The 16,976-nt window shown below is 42.1% G+C and overlaps 2 protein-coding genes across 3 annotated transcripts in view; one reads left to right on the forward strand and one right to left on the reverse strand.

Moving 5' to 3' along the window:
• The first annotated feature begins 258 nt into the window (after positions 1 to 258).
• Positions 259 to 2,384, forward strand: isca2 (iron-sulfur cluster assembly 2). Its single transcript, XM_084569194.1, has 4 exons — positions 259 to 395; positions 619 to 799; positions 1,134 to 1,249; positions 1,342 to 2,384. Exons 1-4 carry the CDS (start codon positions 334 to 336, stop codon positions 1,514 to 1,516), a joined length of 534 nt encoding a protein of 177 aa, XP_084425320.1. The 5' UTR covers positions 259 to 333; the 3' UTR covers positions 1,517 to 2,384.
• Positions 2,385 to 3,304: 920 nt separating this feature from the next.
• eml5 (EMAP like 5) overlaps positions 3,305 to 16,976 on the reverse strand; it is a gene marked incomplete at its 5' end in the record, with an annotated part of 36,434 nt that continues 22,762 nt past the window's right edge. The window contains 21 exons of one of the 2 annotated variants that reach the window (XM_084568901.1): positions 3,305 to 3,665; positions 3,751 to 3,851; positions 4,425 to 4,578; positions 4,670 to 4,773; positions 4,854 to 5,016; positions 5,550 to 5,722; positions 5,827 to 6,015; positions 6,109 to 6,223; positions 7,655 to 7,812; positions 8,022 to 8,230; positions 8,320 to 8,493; positions 8,752 to 8,772; positions 9,083 to 9,181; positions 9,270 to 9,399; positions 9,703 to 9,781; positions 12,783 to 13,195; positions 13,332 to 13,508; positions 14,836 to 14,924; positions 15,023 to 15,154; positions 15,982 to 16,134; positions 16,214 to 16,355. In XM_084568901.1, coding sequence (XP_084425027.1) covers positions 3,629 to 3,665; positions 3,751 to 3,851; positions 4,425 to 4,578; positions 4,670 to 4,773; positions 4,854 to 5,016; positions 5,550 to 5,722; positions 5,827 to 6,015; positions 6,109 to 6,223; positions 7,655 to 7,812; positions 8,022 to 8,230; positions 8,320 to 8,493; positions 8,752 to 8,772; positions 9,083 to 9,181; positions 9,270 to 9,399; positions 9,703 to 9,781; positions 12,783 to 13,195; positions 13,332 to 13,508; positions 14,836 to 14,924; positions 15,023 to 15,154; positions 15,982 to 16,134; positions 16,214 to 16,355 — 3,012 coding nt within the window. In that variant the 3' untranslated portion in view covers positions 3,305 to 3,628. Of the gene's footprint in view, positions 3,666 to 3,750; positions 3,852 to 4,424; positions 4,579 to 4,669; positions 4,774 to 4,853; positions 5,017 to 5,549; positions 5,723 to 5,826; positions 6,016 to 6,108; positions 6,224 to 7,654; positions 7,813 to 8,021; positions 8,231 to 8,319; positions 8,494 to 8,751; positions 8,773 to 9,082; positions 9,182 to 9,269; positions 9,400 to 9,702; positions 9,812 to 12,782; positions 13,196 to 13,331; positions 13,509 to 14,835; positions 14,925 to 15,022; positions 15,155 to 15,981; positions 16,135 to 16,213; positions 16,356 to 16,976 lie in introns of both variants that reach the window. The other variant, XM_084568900.1, reaches the window with a different exon arrangement.

Here is a 16,976-nt window from a genome sequence, read left to right on the forward strand (position 1 = left end):
GCCTCCTGCGCTATTATTGGACGATCAGAACATCAGGCAATACGCTCCCAGCGGCGTCACCTCAACGTCAGCGTCAACGCGTTAAACTGCTAAGAGGGATGGGCTTTTGCTTATTGCGGGCGGAGAGAGCCGTACATGAGCCTGAGAGACATGACTAGGGTCAAGACAAAACCCCCAAAACCTCACGATTGTCACGTAAAAACAACCAATCAAATAGCCGCGTTGGGCCAATGTGGGCGTATCCGTTTGATAGACAAGTACTTTAGCCAATGAGGCTGCGATGTGTTCGTAGTCGAGGGGTGGAGTGGAACATTTTAGTATCTGTTATGGAAGATGTCATTCGTTAGAGGAGCAATGATAACTGCGTCAAAGTCAAAACTACTGAGCCTTGCAAGGTAATGTCAGTTTGCTGTATCATTTTATAACTCCACCAACAAAATCTTAACCTTTAAACAACCTGTCTGGGGGTGATAATAGCTGTGTTGAATGTTTGCTAAGTAGTTAGCAAGCTAGCCGTTAAGTAACGTTAGGCTAACTAGCTAGCACCAGTTAAAGCGACGCTTCTATTCCTTCTGTTGTCATGTGACCTGATCTTAACGGAAAGTTCGTGTTTTGCAGGGCATCTGCTATTCTGCACAACATCGCTGCATCGGGTGAACAATTACGACGGCTTCCTCAAAACTCCCAGCCCTTGTTTGCGGCGGGGCTTCGGGGCTTCAGCAGCTCCTCTGTCCAGGAGAAGCCAGGGGTGTCTGGTCCATCTGAGGATAAAGTGAGCCTCACTGAGTCATGTGTGAAGGTCAGAATATATCCACGATCAAACATTACATCCATGTCGTGTCTGAATTGCCAGCTGATGGTGTTTGTTTCTGCACATCCAAGACATTTGACTGACTGCTCCTTCACTGTGCTCACTCCATCAGCCATCTCCATCTTTATCTCCCTTCACGGCTGCTATAATGTTCAGTTTATGTTGAAACAGTGCCACAAAGGTGGTAATTCAATTGTTTAACCATTTTGGAGGATGTAGTTTTTGGTGCTGCTACACTGGATTGAATTAGAAATGTTTCTGTTGTGCCCACTGAGCAAAATGGGGTTGTCAATTTGACTGCTTTGCTCTTCGTTTAATCCAGAGACTAGGGGAGATCATGGAGAAGGGCGAGTTCCTGAGGATACATGTGGAGGGAGGGGGATGCTCCGGGTTCCAGTACAAGTTTACCATCGACACCAACAAGAATGAAGACGACAGGTAAATGGCCGCCGCGTATATGTGTTTGTGCTACGCCGGCGCTCCCTTCCTGTCTGTTAATCCCCCTCGCGTCCGTTCTGCTCTTCTCCCAGAGTGTTTGAGCAGGGAGGAGTGGGCATCATCGTTGACCAGGACAGCCTGGAGTTCGTGAAAGGAGCCACCGTGGACTTCAGCCAGGAGCTGATCCGCTCCACCTTCCAAGTGCTCAAGAATCCTCAAGCCGATCACGGCTGCTCCTGCGGCAGCTCGTTCTCTGTTAAATTATGACGAATTAATCCCGCCTAGTGTTGCTCAATGCTCTGATTTGACAGCTTATTGGGTGCACACGTACAAATTAGAATCAAATATTAGAGAATTATTTTTGAAATACTTACGGGTATCGGCATATATATCATCTGATATGTGCTAATAAGAAAACAGTGCTGAGAAATGTGCTTGGGATTGTTTAGAAATTGTGCCATCACATAGTTAGTGCAGCCTGTGGTGGATCACAGCTGAGCAGACGGTGGTGTGGAGTCAAGCGGTGGCTCCACTGGGCCACTAACTAGTTTGTGCAATATATATTTATGCGTTAAAAAACAATGAACCCATTCATTCCTCTTTTCAAGATAACTCTAACATATCTATCATTTCACTCATGCTTACTGCCTGTTTCCTATGTTAGCGAGGTTGGCTCCAACAATCAAGTATCAGTCGCTTCTAATTCTTAATAATTCATCTTAAACCATTAACATAGAGACGGGTGTACCTAATAAACTGGTAACTCAGAGTATGTGCTGTGAACTATCTGATATTTAATTCACTACTATTTATCGACTCATAAAACTAGTAGACAATAATTGTATCTTCTTTTTCGGCTGTGAAAATTACTTTACCTGATTGAGCAGCAGATATCTTCATTTATCAGTGTGCTACTTTAAGATATATACAGTATTCAGTACATTGACAGTTCACAGAAGTCAGGTGATGTAACGTATTCCTACATAAGAAAGGCTCACTTGAATTGTTTTGAGTATTCAGTGCTTAGATTTGCCTTTATGTGTAAAATATGTAAATATAAATATAAAGTTTTAAGCTGTGTTTGTTGCAATGGGAATAAATTAATTGAATTTAAGATATAATTCTGTGTTTGCTTGTTTCACCGTGCCTTCACAAAGTTATGTTCAGGTTTTTATCGAGTACTTGATCAGCTATTGGTCTCAGTTAACACGGATCACTCAGAGTTTTAAAGTTCACAGTTGCATCTTTTTTTTATTAAAGTGGATTTTAAGAAACATCTCACAAAAATATACAAAAAGAATATCTACAAATGATATTTACACTGGTTAAATGTAAATCAAAATATGCAGCAACATTTTTTAGTAGTTAGTCTTAATACAAGGAGCAAAATGTTTTGCACTTTTTATGTTCTCTCTGATAAACATTCCATTTAAGCAATATATCTTTACTACACAAAACATTAAATCACTGTTGAGTAAAAGTCACACCGTTCATATTGATGAAAATGCAACAATAATATATCATAGCAGCACACTGAAAAGTGACCGGAATTGCATTGAGATATCGATTTACAGCTCTTCTTTTCTGTTTTCTGAGGAATTCGGTTCGGACGGATTGTCTTCCAGAAAGCCATGCACACCCGTCAACCACAAACAAATACTCAAACACGCGTTAACACGTCGGGAGGGGTGAACACTGCCGAGGGAGGTCTGAGGTCAACCGGTCAACAACACAACAACAACCACGTAAATCAGAAATGAACCACCAGGGCAACACAGTGACCAGGTCAGGTGTACAGTGCATAGTATGCTTTGGCATGCTGACATCCAGAACATAACAGTGGATGTTACATTCAGGAGGAAGGCCACAGGATTTGAAATTACCAGTAAAAATAGAACAAATGACAACATGGTCTGAAAAGTAAAACAATACAAAAAGAATCCTCATAAACACTCAGATTAAGGCTAATTCAGTTTGCTACATGTTTTAAAAAATGGCATTGTCAGTAACACAATTTCAAGCCAAGTGGCAAAAACTGCCATTTTTGGGACACAGGTCATTTAAAAAAAAAAAAAAATCCATTACTGAAATGATATGCACATATTAGATGCTTCTTTTTTTTCTTTTTTCTTTTCTCCATGATAACGTCACGAGAGCAGGGCTGCACGCCCGTCACCTGTTTTCACAATGTGATACTGGGATGAAAATGGGCCTTGCACATATGCATGCACCTAGTTTTGAGGCAGTAAGTCGAATCAACACTCATTTACAAGCTGCCAGGTCTGCCACGGTCTCCTCCTGTTCGCTGAAACGCATCCATCAGTGGTGGTGGTGGGAGACGCCCAGACTCTTTGAGGCAGGATGGGCCGAGTGCGATCCTCAGTGCGGAGCGTGGACGCACCTCCACACAAAGAGGCTAGGGGAAAGGATGCACAGCTTAACTTATATAATTTAAGATTGTCACGTGCAAACCATGTTGTTATCCGGAGCGTCAGTCATACCTTCTGTCGTCTCCGCCGGCACTCACAACGAAGCGATCGCCACTTGTGAAGCGTACATTTGTCAGGTGAGCAGAATGGCCCAGAAAGCGCTTGTGTTTGGCCTAAAACAAATCACAACATATATGTAGTAGTTTTCAGACTAAAGTCAACAGAGTTTTCAGTTTTTGGCAAAGACAATTAGAAATGTTTCTGTTGTGCCCACTGAGCAAAATGGGGTTGTCAATTTGACTGCTTTGCTCTTCGTTTAATCCAGAGACTAGGGGAGATCATGGAGAAGGGCGAGTTCCTGAGGATACATGTGGAGGGAGGGGGATTCAAGTACAAAATGAATACTTTGTTTTCATTAATGGATGAGAGACTGATAAATTAATGCCACGATCTTTTTAGGACCTGATGTCATGTGCTTTTGTCATTAAAACTGTATAAAACCCTGGTGAACCGATTCATGTCCTCGTCCCCAGGTCAGATTCAAGGTTAATTCCTATTCCTTTGTCTGATTCTACCACTAGGGGGCATCAAAGACACGTAGTGGCTTTACAATCTGCATTTAATAAACATACACACATCCTGTCATCAGATACACTGTAATAGTTTAAATAAGACTACTATCCTAATTGATGAAACAATGAGAACACGTGAAATAGAAATATTAATATAATAAGAATCATACTTACAAACTTCTCCGGACAGGGAAAGTCAAACAGCTTTACCATTCCAAAATCATCACCTGTGGCGATGTTAAGGCCCGAGTGGGACACGCAGGCACAGGTGACGTCCGCCTTGTCTGTGTTACGGGACCAGATCCCTATGACCTCGTCCCCAAGGACACTGTTTATAACACACACAGAGACATCATCGTCCTCGCTCTCCAACACACGAAATGATGGCATGTGTCAATCTCACCAGCGATGACTCTCACCTTGTCCAGGTGGCCCAGGTAATCCTGTCTATGTGAGACTGCTCCGTGACCTGCTTCCCGGACGGCACCTCGTACACCAGCCGTTTATAAGCACCTGTGGATATCTGTTTCAAGGCAGGGCAGGTTAGAGGTGCGCGCGAGCCCAGCCGGTGTCGGCGTTAATAAGCCCTGGCACAGTCCATACCTGGACGAAAGTGCTGTCAGCAGAGAAGTCCATCTGCATCACGAAGCTGGGGATGTCCCTGCAGCAGTTGATGCGGTTCAGCTGCGGGCCGAGCGTCAGGTCGTAGAAGTCGACGGCGCACTCGGTGGAGCCCACGGCCAGGTAGCGCGAGTTTGGACTGAACCTGTAGAGGAGACACGTGGTGTAAAAAAGAGCAGAGCCTGATGTTTAATGCTTGATAATACAAAATAGTAAAATAACATTCCCATAAAAAAGAACATGGCTTAAACATTGACTAAATACAAAAAAAGAAGAAGCAGGAAATACATTAAAAATATTAACTAATACATCCTGAACTTTATCAATATTAAGTTTGTGCTTTACACATATTTTTTCTCTCCATTTGCCCTTCTGTTGACACTATGCTAGTCTGTTTCACCTCAGGAAAATGTGATTTTTGAGATTTAAATTAGAAATATAAGCTGGCATGACTGAATGTGACCATCACAGGTAACAAATGGGTGCAGAGTCCAAAAAAAAAATGGCCTGGAGGCAAAGCAGAGTAACCTCTTTCTTAAATAACATTGCTAATTAGTAGAAACAGTTGAAAAAAACCATCACATATCTCATAAAAGGCCACCCCAGTATAACATTTTTCCCATTCATCAGGTAACTCAACCGTATCCTGTGTAAAGTGTCAAATTCCACTTTAATTACCTTATGTCTTGAATAGGAGAGCGACGGTCCCGTTTCTTGCCCCAGATTTTGAGTGAGGCTACCAGAAGGATGATGAATTCTCCGTTCTTCATGCCGATGGCCACCATGTCTCCCTCAGGACTGTAGCTGATGGTGCGCGCTGGGTGGCCGAGGTTCACCTTATTCAGCATCTTCTGTTAATCCCCACCAAGCAATACAACATCAGCGCATACTTGTGAATCAGCTTAGAAATGTCCACTGTCAACTCTGTGGTAAAATGGTGAAATACGACTCTGACCTTTTCTGGGATGTCCCAGAGACGAACAGTGCCGTCCTCTGCGGCGGACAGAAATACATCTCTGGAAGGATGAGTGCCCAAACCCCATATAGGTCCGTCCATGTGTCCGTTCACCAGGATGTTGCACACTGCGTTCTTCTCTCCCACTTCAATGATCTCCGCGTTCCTCGTCCCCACGAGGATTTTACCCTAAAACAGCACAAAACAATACATGATGCAGAGGATGATGATGTCTGAACAGCTGGATGATGCTAATCAGGCACCATGTTACTTGTCTCTTACCTTTCCTCTGCACACAGAGCGAACGCAGTCTATGATCTGTCCAGTTTCTAATCGAAAGGCTCTGCAGCGTTTCAGCTCCTGGTCCCAGAGCTTCAGAGCGCCGCCCTCCTTTGACCTGAAGAGAAAAGTAGAGTTTAATCCTCGTAAAATCCTTAATCAATTACTATATATTTGAGCCTATTAGTATTATTCTCAATCAGTAATTATAAAAATATAGAAATGTGGAGAAGGTTTGTCACAATTTCTGGTGCAGCAACGTTAAAGGGATAGTTCAGTTTTCAAAGTGGTGTTTTATCAGTACCTGCTAACTAAGTTTCTAGAATTCGACATGGAAGCCAAGCTATGAACTGTTTGGATGAGGTAAAGAGCAAAACACATTTTAATCTCCCAGAAGGAGACCCAACAAAAAAGTAAACTAAACAACAGACAATATATTTTGTCTTTGTCTTGCTGTTGGACAGACATTTCCAAAGGGGAACTGAAGCCGTCAAAGCAAAAAGACAGCATTGGCAGAAAACAGTAATTTTCCTTTCCTGAACATGGAAGTAACTCTGATGTTTTAACACTTTGACTTTAAACCCAAATTAATGTGTTAAGATGCCAAAGTCACCCAATAACAAGCCAGCAGTTCTGTGAGATAAAATTACAGTTTTTTTCAATGGAGTCTGGTGGCTTTAATGAGGGTGTTATAACGCCTTCAGGCCCATGACGAAAAAAGGCCGTCTGCCAAGATAAAGCGGTGATAATATTCTAAATATAGAGTACACTTCAAATGATATTGATTCTTCAGCTCAGTCTCGTTTGAAGTGGCTAAAGTACGTTCTTCCTTTGACCTCATCCGCAGCAGTTCATTGCTTGGCATCCGTGCTGGTACCCCTCTCAGCTTCCTCAGCCGACCACCATCTACTATAGGTTATACAGTGACTATAGATCAGAACTGAGCTACCCCTTTAAAGCCCCTATACACCCTTACTCCACCCTAACGGAGGCTTTTGCTTTGGTCGCCTGATCAAACATCTTATTGGGACTTTACCGCCTGCACTGCTAGACTGACAGCTCCCTCGAGGCTTTGTTGAGTTTCCTCTGCTTTTCAATGCATGCAAACCTACACAGCACACCATTCCCATGGCAACACAGGTTTTGCCTAACTCAAGTGTATCTGAAGACATAAACGGTGGCTCTTGTTTTAAGGAGCCAGCGTGCACAATAGTTTATTTTAACCGGTTGCAGCAAAGCACAGGTTTAACAAAACCGACTGATTTAGGTTTAGGATCGTGGACTGCGTCTGAAAACACAATTAAATTAGTTATTGTGGGCACACTGCCATGTCTTACAAGGACACTGTTATTAGTAGCATCTGAGCTTTTCTGACCTTGACTAGTCTAAAGTGTCTGCTGTGAGGAAAAGGCTTATGTGAGGGTGCTGGAGCTGCTGCTTGTAATGCTGCCATTACAGATCAAGGTGTTATATTATCAAAGTTGATGCATTTAAAATGTTTTTTTTTTTATAAAACTAAATCTGTGTGATTTAACAGAGAAGCACTTACGGTCTTTCTTTGCCTCCCGTGACAATGAGGCCGTCTCTCAGTGTGGTGTACATAGTGAACACGGGGCCCGTATGAGCCTTGGCCACTATTCTTACTAGAATGTGTTCCTTCCATACACACACATCCCCACTTATGGTACCTGTAAATGTCAAGTTATTCTGAAAAGAAAACAAATCTGCACTAATCTAGTGGCCTAAGAGAGCAGAGCAAGCAATGGACAAACAATTACAGCACATTTAAGCAGACACAGTGTTGGAGCTTTAAACATTAGCGGAAGTAAAATGTAATATTTGTAACAGCAAACAGCATATTAATATTTTCAAACATTATGAGCAGAAATAGAGAATGTGCAGTGGACTTCACTTACAGCTCCAAATGCTACAGAAAGCATCGTCTGCATTCGGGCGTCCTCTAAAGAACTCAGCACACCTTTCTTGCTGAGCAAAGCCCGACCAGCTAACGTCCAGAAACGCACATGCTTGATGCCCACAGACACAAAGTGTGTGTCTGAGTCGGGCCGAAACTCCGCCACAAATATCCTCTGGGTGTGACCTATCCGGCTGGCCAGTTTGGCACCTGAGAAGCAAATCAATGAGTGATGTCTCACTTCAAAGGTCAGGAAAAATAAAATAAAGAATGAAAGGCTGTTGATTTTTTTTTTTTACCTTCCTGCCACTTCCAGATGGTGACGGTGTGTTCGGGGTCCAGACCCACAGACAGCAGGAGTTTCCCTGTGGCGCTGAAGCTGACAGAGCAGACCCCGCCGGAGTGGAAGCAGCGTAGCACCGACAGCGTCTGCTTGGTCATGGCGTCCCACACATGGATGGATGGAGACGTGGCTGAGGGGCAGAGGCAATAAACATAGATTTTGTCTAAATTTAACATTTATTACATTAAAGCAGTTCTTTAATTTTTGTGTACAAATTATATAAAAAAAATACTTCTAGATAAATTGGTTTATTTGTTTGCTGGTTTATAAAAATGCTAGTTTTAAAATTTACAAAATCTTAAAGTATTGTTGGCCACTAGAGGGCAGTGATGTAACATCTTCCAATGATTATTTATCTCTAGTTTTACGAATTTTGTAAAAGTCTTACCTGACATGTCACCAGTATCACCTGTAAAGCAATAAAATCAGATTTATTGAAAAAACAACAAGTTACTTTTTTTATTTTTGACTCCAACAAAAGCGTAGATATATAAGTAATAAAGTGCAGCTTCATAAGGTAAAATTTCCTTAAATTGTCTTTTGCACATTGTGAAATGTGTAAATTAAAAAAATGCATCATTCATGTCCGCAGAATTTATAATTGTGTTCATTAGTTTCTTTGCAGCAGAAATAAACTTGTAAGTGGAGTACGGCACTGGATACAGGATAGAGAAACGAGGCTGCTGGTGACACAGGAGGTCAACTTCTCACAAACATACCTACTTGGCCAGTTGCCACCACGTTGGGGAACTTGGGGTGTTGATTGATTGTCAGGCACAGAATGTCGTCGCTGTGTTCTACATAGAAACTTTGGCAGGCTGTAAGAAAACACACACAAATAACGATGTGTCTGGTGAACAGCAACAGCTGCCCGTGCTTCCGCTCGCCTGTCCTCCGTCTACTTACAGGTTGTCAAGTTGAGGACGATGCCAACCGAGGCCGTGTGGTAGATGATGTCCGCCCCCTCGTTCAGGTAGTGCACGTTGTTGCGGCAGTCGTTGCCACGATAACCGAACACCAGCTCCAACACCAGGTCCTGAGGGGGAGTCAGAGAAAGACGGCCTGAAAGTCAGAGAGGCTAGCGCCATGACAACTAAGATGTTTAGAGCCAGTTGCCGGCTCAAGAACGTCATTATTCGATTACAGTATCATCACAGTCCCCAGAGAGGCTGTCTGGACAGAGGAAAGAACACGCAGCGCCTTCAGCTGGAATAATCACATTAGAAACCAGCATTTTAAATCTGCTCCTCTGACAGAGACAACCCCCTCTTCTGCTTACATAAAGTTCCTCGTCTGTATTAGATTGCTGTGTTTAGGTGAGGACGTGAGGTCCCTTTACCTCAATGGGCCTCTTCTTTTTGCCGACATTGTTGGTCTGCAGCTTCTCCGGCTGTGGCAGCGCTCTGCTGACAGGAGGCCTGAAACAGACAGCTGGGATTAGAGAGCTGCTGTGGAGCTGATTACCATGAATTATAATGACGATGATGATGATGATGATGATGATGATGATAGGACACTGATCATTACCGCCTATGAATGTTAAATGAATATTGTACTGCTTCGTCTATTATTAGTGAGATGATGAAATGAAGGCAGATTTGATTTATATCAATATAGAGCCCGAGTGGAAGTGTTGTTTTAATAATGCACTAGAAATACTAAACTAAGAGATTTGTCATTCGCACACACCCACAGCTGCAGCCAAGCAACATATTGATCGAGAATCATTTATGTTTAATATCAGAATCAATGGCTGAATAATACATTTGTCTGTACTTGGTTTGAACAACAACTCATCTAGCGAAATAATTCTATATTTAAAAAATGCACTGTTGTTCAAGACACATAATGAGTTTTAGACTTCTCTTATTCAGTCTTTGTCTCAGTTTTGTCGCAGTTTTTCAACCTGCTGTTTAGTTTTTTACCCTCATGTTAGCTGTGTCTCCCTGCCTGTTGTGTTTTTTTTGTTTTGTTGTACTATTTGGTTACCATGTCCTCCTGTTCGATTACTCCTCCAAAACAGTTGTGACTCATCAGAGAATGGACATGGGCCTTCTGAGTGTGTCCTGTGGTGTCTGGCAACAGGATGTTGTTAGTGGGGGCCTTTGGGTCCTATGAGTTGAGGGGAGGGACCTCTGTGGATCATTCCACAGATACTTGATCAGTTTGGGATCTAGTGAATTTGGAGGCCAGGTCAACACCTTGTGCTGTTGTTTTCTTTGAGTTGTTCCTAAACCATTTTTGTGTGTGTGCCTGTGTTGGCTGCTGCCATCGAGGAGTGTCATTGCTATGGGGTAGGGGTGCCTGGTCTGGTGTAGGTGGGTGGTACATCCACAGTAACATCCACATGAATGTTTCCCAGTAGAACATTGAAGTATCATAAGATGGTGGTGTTATTTACTACTGCGTTCAGTGGTCATAATGTTGTGGTTGATCGGTCCATGGACAGGATGGTGCGTCACATATTTATCTGTAGTGCTAGTACGTAACATAAAGGGTCAGAATTGTGTAATCCGTGGGCAGTGTTGGGAACGTTACTTTAAAAAAGTAATTAGTTATAGTTACTCACTACTTGTTCCAAAAAGTAACTGAGTTAGTAACTGAATTACTCTATAATAAAAGTAACTCGTTACCAGGGAAAGTAACTATTTGCGTTACTGTTAAAAAAAAAAAAGTTGCTATATGTCAAAGAATTTGGATTTTTTTGAGCAGTTTTCACAAGTCAGTTGAATTGACTAGAACAGACAGGTGTTTGTACATAACTTTCGATATTTATATATATATTTTATAATTATATTTATATTAAATTTATATATTTCGGTAGGGTTTAGAGGCGAGCTGTCATCTGTGGTGGAGGTATCGGTGTTTTTGGCCACTAGCTTTGTAGACGCGTGTCGTTGTGAGATTCATTCATTAAATTAGAGTTGCTTACATGCACGTTCCTCCCTTTCCCTAATCCGAACGCAGCCAGGGGTGCGTTCGGATTACACAGTTTATTCAATCAATGCATAGTAACGCACCGCATTTAACATCCAGTAACGTTAACGGCGTTGTAACGACGGGAAAAGTAATTAGTTAGATTACCCCGTTACTGAAAAAATGACGTCGTTACCTAACGCCGTTCTTTTAAACGGCGTTATTCCAAACACTGTCCGTGGGTGATGTACTTACTTAAGAGTCCATAATTAAGAGTTTTAATACAGTCTATGTTTAAAGCACAGTGGTATGGAAAACAATTAATAATGCAACGACTGTATAGAGTGGTCGAAACAATATCAAGTGTCCAAAGGGGGCCCACTAAGACACTTAACTCTATAGGTTTCTAAATGAGACCAGAAAAGTAACAATGGGGAGAGTATTGTAGAACAACAGTGAGAAACTTACCGTGACCCTCTTCATGGCAGCAATAAAAAAATGAAAAAACAAGAATTAGAAAAAGGTTTCCCCGCAGCGCTCACTGCTGCCCGGCGGACACACACGTAACACAACACCTCAGCCACCGAGGACATAAATACAAGAGTCAGCGCCATCGCGTAACCATGACAACCGGAGTCTATTGCTATGACAACTGCTACTCAGAAGATGCAGCGTGTATGCTCGCATCGGAAATCGATAAATCTGAAGCAGTAAAAGACTGTGACACATTTTAAACGTATCACATTTGCAAAAAGAAACACGACGTAGCCATTAACGTCAAGCAGATAAACAATAGTTGATGCTCTGAAATGTTTTAATTTCTTTTAGTTTGCGGTGTGGAATTAAATCTTGGTTCACTTTAATCATGGCATTTCCACTGAGCCAAAAACACCTCAGGTACAACTCATTCATAGTCTGTTGTGGTGTCTACTAGTAAAGTAAATAAAATTCAAGCTCCAGTTTAATTTTCATCCCAATAAAACAGCAGACAAAACAAATGAAAACTTCACCAAGAAAATATCACAGATTCACTTTACAGGCATCAGGGGGCTTCTTTGCAGTTTTGAGATACGTCTCTTCTCTCAATATCTTAACTGTCTTTTATCTGTTGCCGTTTTTGAAAGCTAAGGCGACCACATGATCCTTCGCCAAGCCCCACGGTTAGTAAGGTCTGCCTTATTTAGCTCTTAACACAAACTGTACCTATGCCTTTTTTTATTTTATCAAATTCTTCATACAGTGTATATGATCACAAGAACTTACCTGACCACCCCTTGTCTTCAAGTGGAATAAAAGAACGAAGCAGGATAATGACAGATGGACAGCCATTAAAGGAAAGAAGAAGAGCAGAAAAGGCTGAGTTATTTCAAAAAGGCAGGGACAGGATGGGAATTTTCACGCAGGAAAAGAAAAGTTGTCTGAAGAAAGCAGGACTGGCCTTTTTTTATCGACCTTACTAGTGTTACTGCTCAGGAGCGCCACCGCAGCTTCAGCGACAAATACCTTTCATCCACAGAGGGCTCCTTCAGCTGTAAGTGGGGTTTCACACCCGTCATTGGTCGCATGTTGGTCGATAAGGCCTTGATGGTGTAGTTGATCTCGTTCTCTCTGGTCACATCGCTGTCATAACCTGGTGAGAGACAGGAGCAAGGACTCTGATGTGGTAACTGAAAGGTGTGACGAATAAAGTCCTCAGAGGAAGTTAATCTCTTGCCTCCATCATCCTCGCTCTCAATATCCGACTCCTCGCTGTCGCACTGTTTGAATTCCCGGTGGCCTTCAAGCTCGTGGGCCCAGATCATGAGGCACGTGTCACCCCCACCGACTGTCACCAAGAGGCTGTCGTCATGGCTCCATCGCACATTGGTAACATGTGTGCTGTGGGCCACATAGCGTTTGAACTTTGCATACTTCCCCTGGAGGACAGAAACAACATTTATTTACCGCTTGTGACATTAACACAGAATTAACATCACATTTACATAAAGCTTAAACCTTAAGAGTTGAGATGTTCAAACAAGATAATACAGAGGATTATGCATAGTTTCTTACCTTGACGGGGTATCTGAAGAGCTTGACGTATCCTAGGTCATCTCCTGTTGCTAGCACCTTTCTGTCATTACTAAGGCAGGCAGCGGTCACCTCAGTGACCTCACTAATCACAGGCCAGATGCCCTCAACAGATGTTCCAAGGACACACGTCCATGTGGTCCAGTCGATCTTCTCCACCTGAATCAAGTCGGTAAACATTTATTTACGTAGCAGTTGTCTAACTAAATGTTTTAAACCCCCCACAACACAAGCATTGAATACTGAACAAACTAAAGCGCAACACAAAAGATTCTCATGGGCCTTCATTGAGTATATATTAACCTGACAGGTAATGCTATATTGAATCTATACACTCAGGAGGCAGCTAATGTACCGAGGTTGGAGTAATGAGTTCATTGCACTTTGTCTTTATTAAAAGCTGGACTGCAGCATTTTTAACCATCTGCAGGACGAGCTGCAGCTCATGGGCTAAAGCAAGAGCATAATTCATTTCATTAAACTGTTTGTGAGGACAAAAAGCAATGATTCATTGCAGTGCCCTTTCAAAAGATAGAATATATCTGACTTAAGAATATTGATCTAACTTACTGCTTGAATAAAACATTATGAAAATATGGAAATCCAGAGGAGAGTCATCTGTGAAAACCAAAACTCTTAGTGCGCAGCTTGACATTAGAGAGGAATAGTTCACTTTCTCGCTGAATAACTCTCTGTCTATCTGTGAATAACAGGGGTAAAACGCCAGGGCAGGTAAACCAAGAAAGTGTCTGCAGCCTTGTGAAAAAAAAATGAGAATGTGGGTCCCCAGATGGCTACCTTTTGTCATATTTTTCGACAACAACCATAAACTCAGTTATGATGCACTCTAGGCATCATGAATTCAAGGACATCTATTTTTACCTCCCGTTCCCAGTCTTTATGATAAGCTAAGCTAACCAAGGAGCGGCTATAGACTCACATTTAAAGAGCTTTAAACATAAAAATGAAACATTATTAGATTAAAATGAATGTTGGTGTGAATAGAAAAGGACCAAGAACAGATCCTTGAGGTACTCCACAGCTCAAAACAGAATATGTGTTATCCTGAATCGTCACAAAAAATCTAAAGAATATAAATTATATTATAGTCCAACACAGTCTGGGTCTGTGATGAATGGCATGGAAAGACAAATGCACCACGACGGTGTAAAATTCAATGACGGCAAAGATAGAAGAGGACATCTGATGCTCCACTAAGACATGAGCTAACATGATCTATCATCTTTGACTCTTATTTTCTTAATGCTCCCCTCCACTGTGTTCTTCACAGGCTGAATGTCACTATGTATTAAAGGGACCCTAAACACTAGCCCACTTTTACTGCCAAAATTAGAACAATACTGGTGAAAAGTGGGCCGTGTTAATGCTTCACTGTCCTTCCCCGGGCCTCTACTGATCCCGAGGGAAAAATGTGGGCCAACAGCACCATGGTCGTGGCTGTTCCCGCCTTTTTCTCCCCACTTACCTCTGTAGCTGGGATGGTCTGTCTCTTGCCACGAGGAGCTTCGAAAAAAAACTGCTCTTTAGCACCTGTGTTGACTTGGAGTAATTTTCCTGTGAATGAGAAGAGCACAGTGGGCCACGGTGTGGTGGTTAACTGTTTTAATAACAGTCATTTGCAAGGACAAAAATATTGAAAGAGTCATGTTTACCTCTCTTGTCCCAGTCCATATGGGTAATGTAGTTGAGGCATCCTTTGCACACGCCTACCCGTTTGCTACTCATTACATTGTAAATATCTACAAAACTGTCTCCTGACGCTACAGCGAGGTACTTCCCAGATCCTGAGGCAACAAAAGAGAAAAAACATTTCAAATCATCAGTCCTGACTAAAATATTTCAACCTCATAGATAAATCATAGAGATTCTGGATGATCCCTTGGTTTTGATGACGTATAGCAACATCTACTAGATGAACTGGCACACAACTTTACACCACATTTTGTTTCATAAATAAATAAATCCTTCTGACTTAAGTAATTGAATGTAGCAAAATATGTCCCCTTGACGTGTCTTCTCCTCCCACTTGTAGTTTTGAATGAAACATGACTTACTTAACATGCAGATATTAGATTGTTCATATTCCCTATGCCATCCATTTTTGTAATTTTGATGCCTCTAGCATGGCTACACAAAATAAATGAATATTAAAAAGAAGGAATTAAAAAAAGAATTATCACTTTAATCATACTAAAACCTACTTCCTCAGATTTACACAAGTCTACACAGTTACTTCTACTCCAAGATGTATGCTGTCAGGAATTCATGGTTCTTGGGTGAAGAAACAGGATCCCTTGCATTGCTGATTAAGGTTAAGTGTCCTGGCGAAAGAGAGTTTAGTTTCTTGCTCTCACTTTGTCCGCCCCCACTGTTTCTCATTCCTCTCTTGCTGCTTCTCTGTCTGGCCTTATTACAGAAAGCCATTAATTTGGGTCAGGCCCGCGGCAATATCTCCTCACAGTAGGAGGGAAATATGTATACCTGCCGAAATTCAGCACAGTACTGCCTACACACTGTAAATTCTGAGCTGTGGAGGGCACAAGGCTTTTTTTCCAAGTTGTGTTTACTTCTCAGACTAGACTTTTTGGAAGAGTTTTGAAGAACCACAAACCTGGAGAGAATCTGATATCAGAGATGATGTCCTTGCGGTGGTGGAAGGACACCAGGTCCTCCAGGGTGTCTGCGTTCACAATGAGGAAGCTGCCGTCATTCAGCCCGACAGCTAAGGCTTTGCCGTCAGGGGAGAAGCAGCAGCAGCGGCCGCCTGCGGAGGACAAGGTGTCTGCTAAAGCTCTGGGACCAGCTCACTTCCTGTCTGAAATTGCTTTTCAACGGTGACTCACCTTTCCTGAGTTTGCGTACAGCCAACATGCAGTGGCTTGGCGAGAGGTCCCATATGCGCAGGGTTTTGTCATCGCTGACGGTGGCACAGAGAGGGAGATGTGGATGAGTGGCCAGGCCCCACACTTCACCCTCCATGTGACCCTGCAGACACATACAACAGCATAAATATTTAATTTATAGGAGCTCAACTCACTCTCTGAGCAGGTGATGAAGGAAAACAGGAGAAAAATAACATGGATATGAATATTATTATTACTCTCATTACTCTTACAAGTTATTACATTCACATGTCATTGTCCTTTTAACTTTTTTTTATTTCTTACATGCTCACACAAGAGGTGTGATCATGAAATAAATAAAAAGTCTAAACTCACATATTAAAAAGTAAACATTAACAATATCGCATTTTCACATTTTGTCTTTTACATCTATATACCAGTCTTCCTGCATTACAACATTTATTAATAGAGTAGATCAAGAACAACCTTCGTTTTTCGTCTCCCATCAATTGACGCCATCCATCAGAATGTGTAATCTAAAGGGCAATCAATCGCATTTGAACCGCCTGGATGCAATCGAGGGAGCCTCTGAGACACTGCAGTGCCACTTAGCTAAATTAAAACTCTTCCAGTGAGTGACAGTAATTCATTAGCGTTTATAACACTTTTTTCTGTGAATCTGCATTGCCGTATGTGAATGTTTTAGCCTATTAACCGTATTAACCAGCATTTAGTCTCCTTGCTGTTGGCGCATTCAGAAGAA

Source organism: Chelon labrosus (assembly GCF_963514085.1).
Source record: "Chelon labrosus genome assembly, chromosome: 20".
Taxonomy (NCBI): domain Eukaryota; kingdom Metazoa; phylum Chordata; class Actinopteri; order Mugiliformes; family Mugilidae; genus Chelon; species Chelon labrosus.

What these genes read in the sequence shown, in the direction of transcription:
- isca2 (XM_084569194.1), top strand. Translation starts at nt 334, where the DNA reads ATGTCATTCGTTAGAGGAGCAATGATAACTGCGTCAAAGTCAAAACTA. An exon ending in AAACTACTGAGCCTTGCAAG is followed by an intron (nt 396 to 618) that starts GTAATGTCAGTT and finishes CGTGTTTTGCAG; the next exon opens with GGCATCTGCTATTCTGCACA. An exon ending in AACAAGAATGAAGACGACAG is followed by an intron (nt 1,250 to 1,341) that starts GTAAATGGCCGC and finishes CTCTTCTCCCAG; the next exon opens with AGTGTTTGAGCAGGGAGGAG.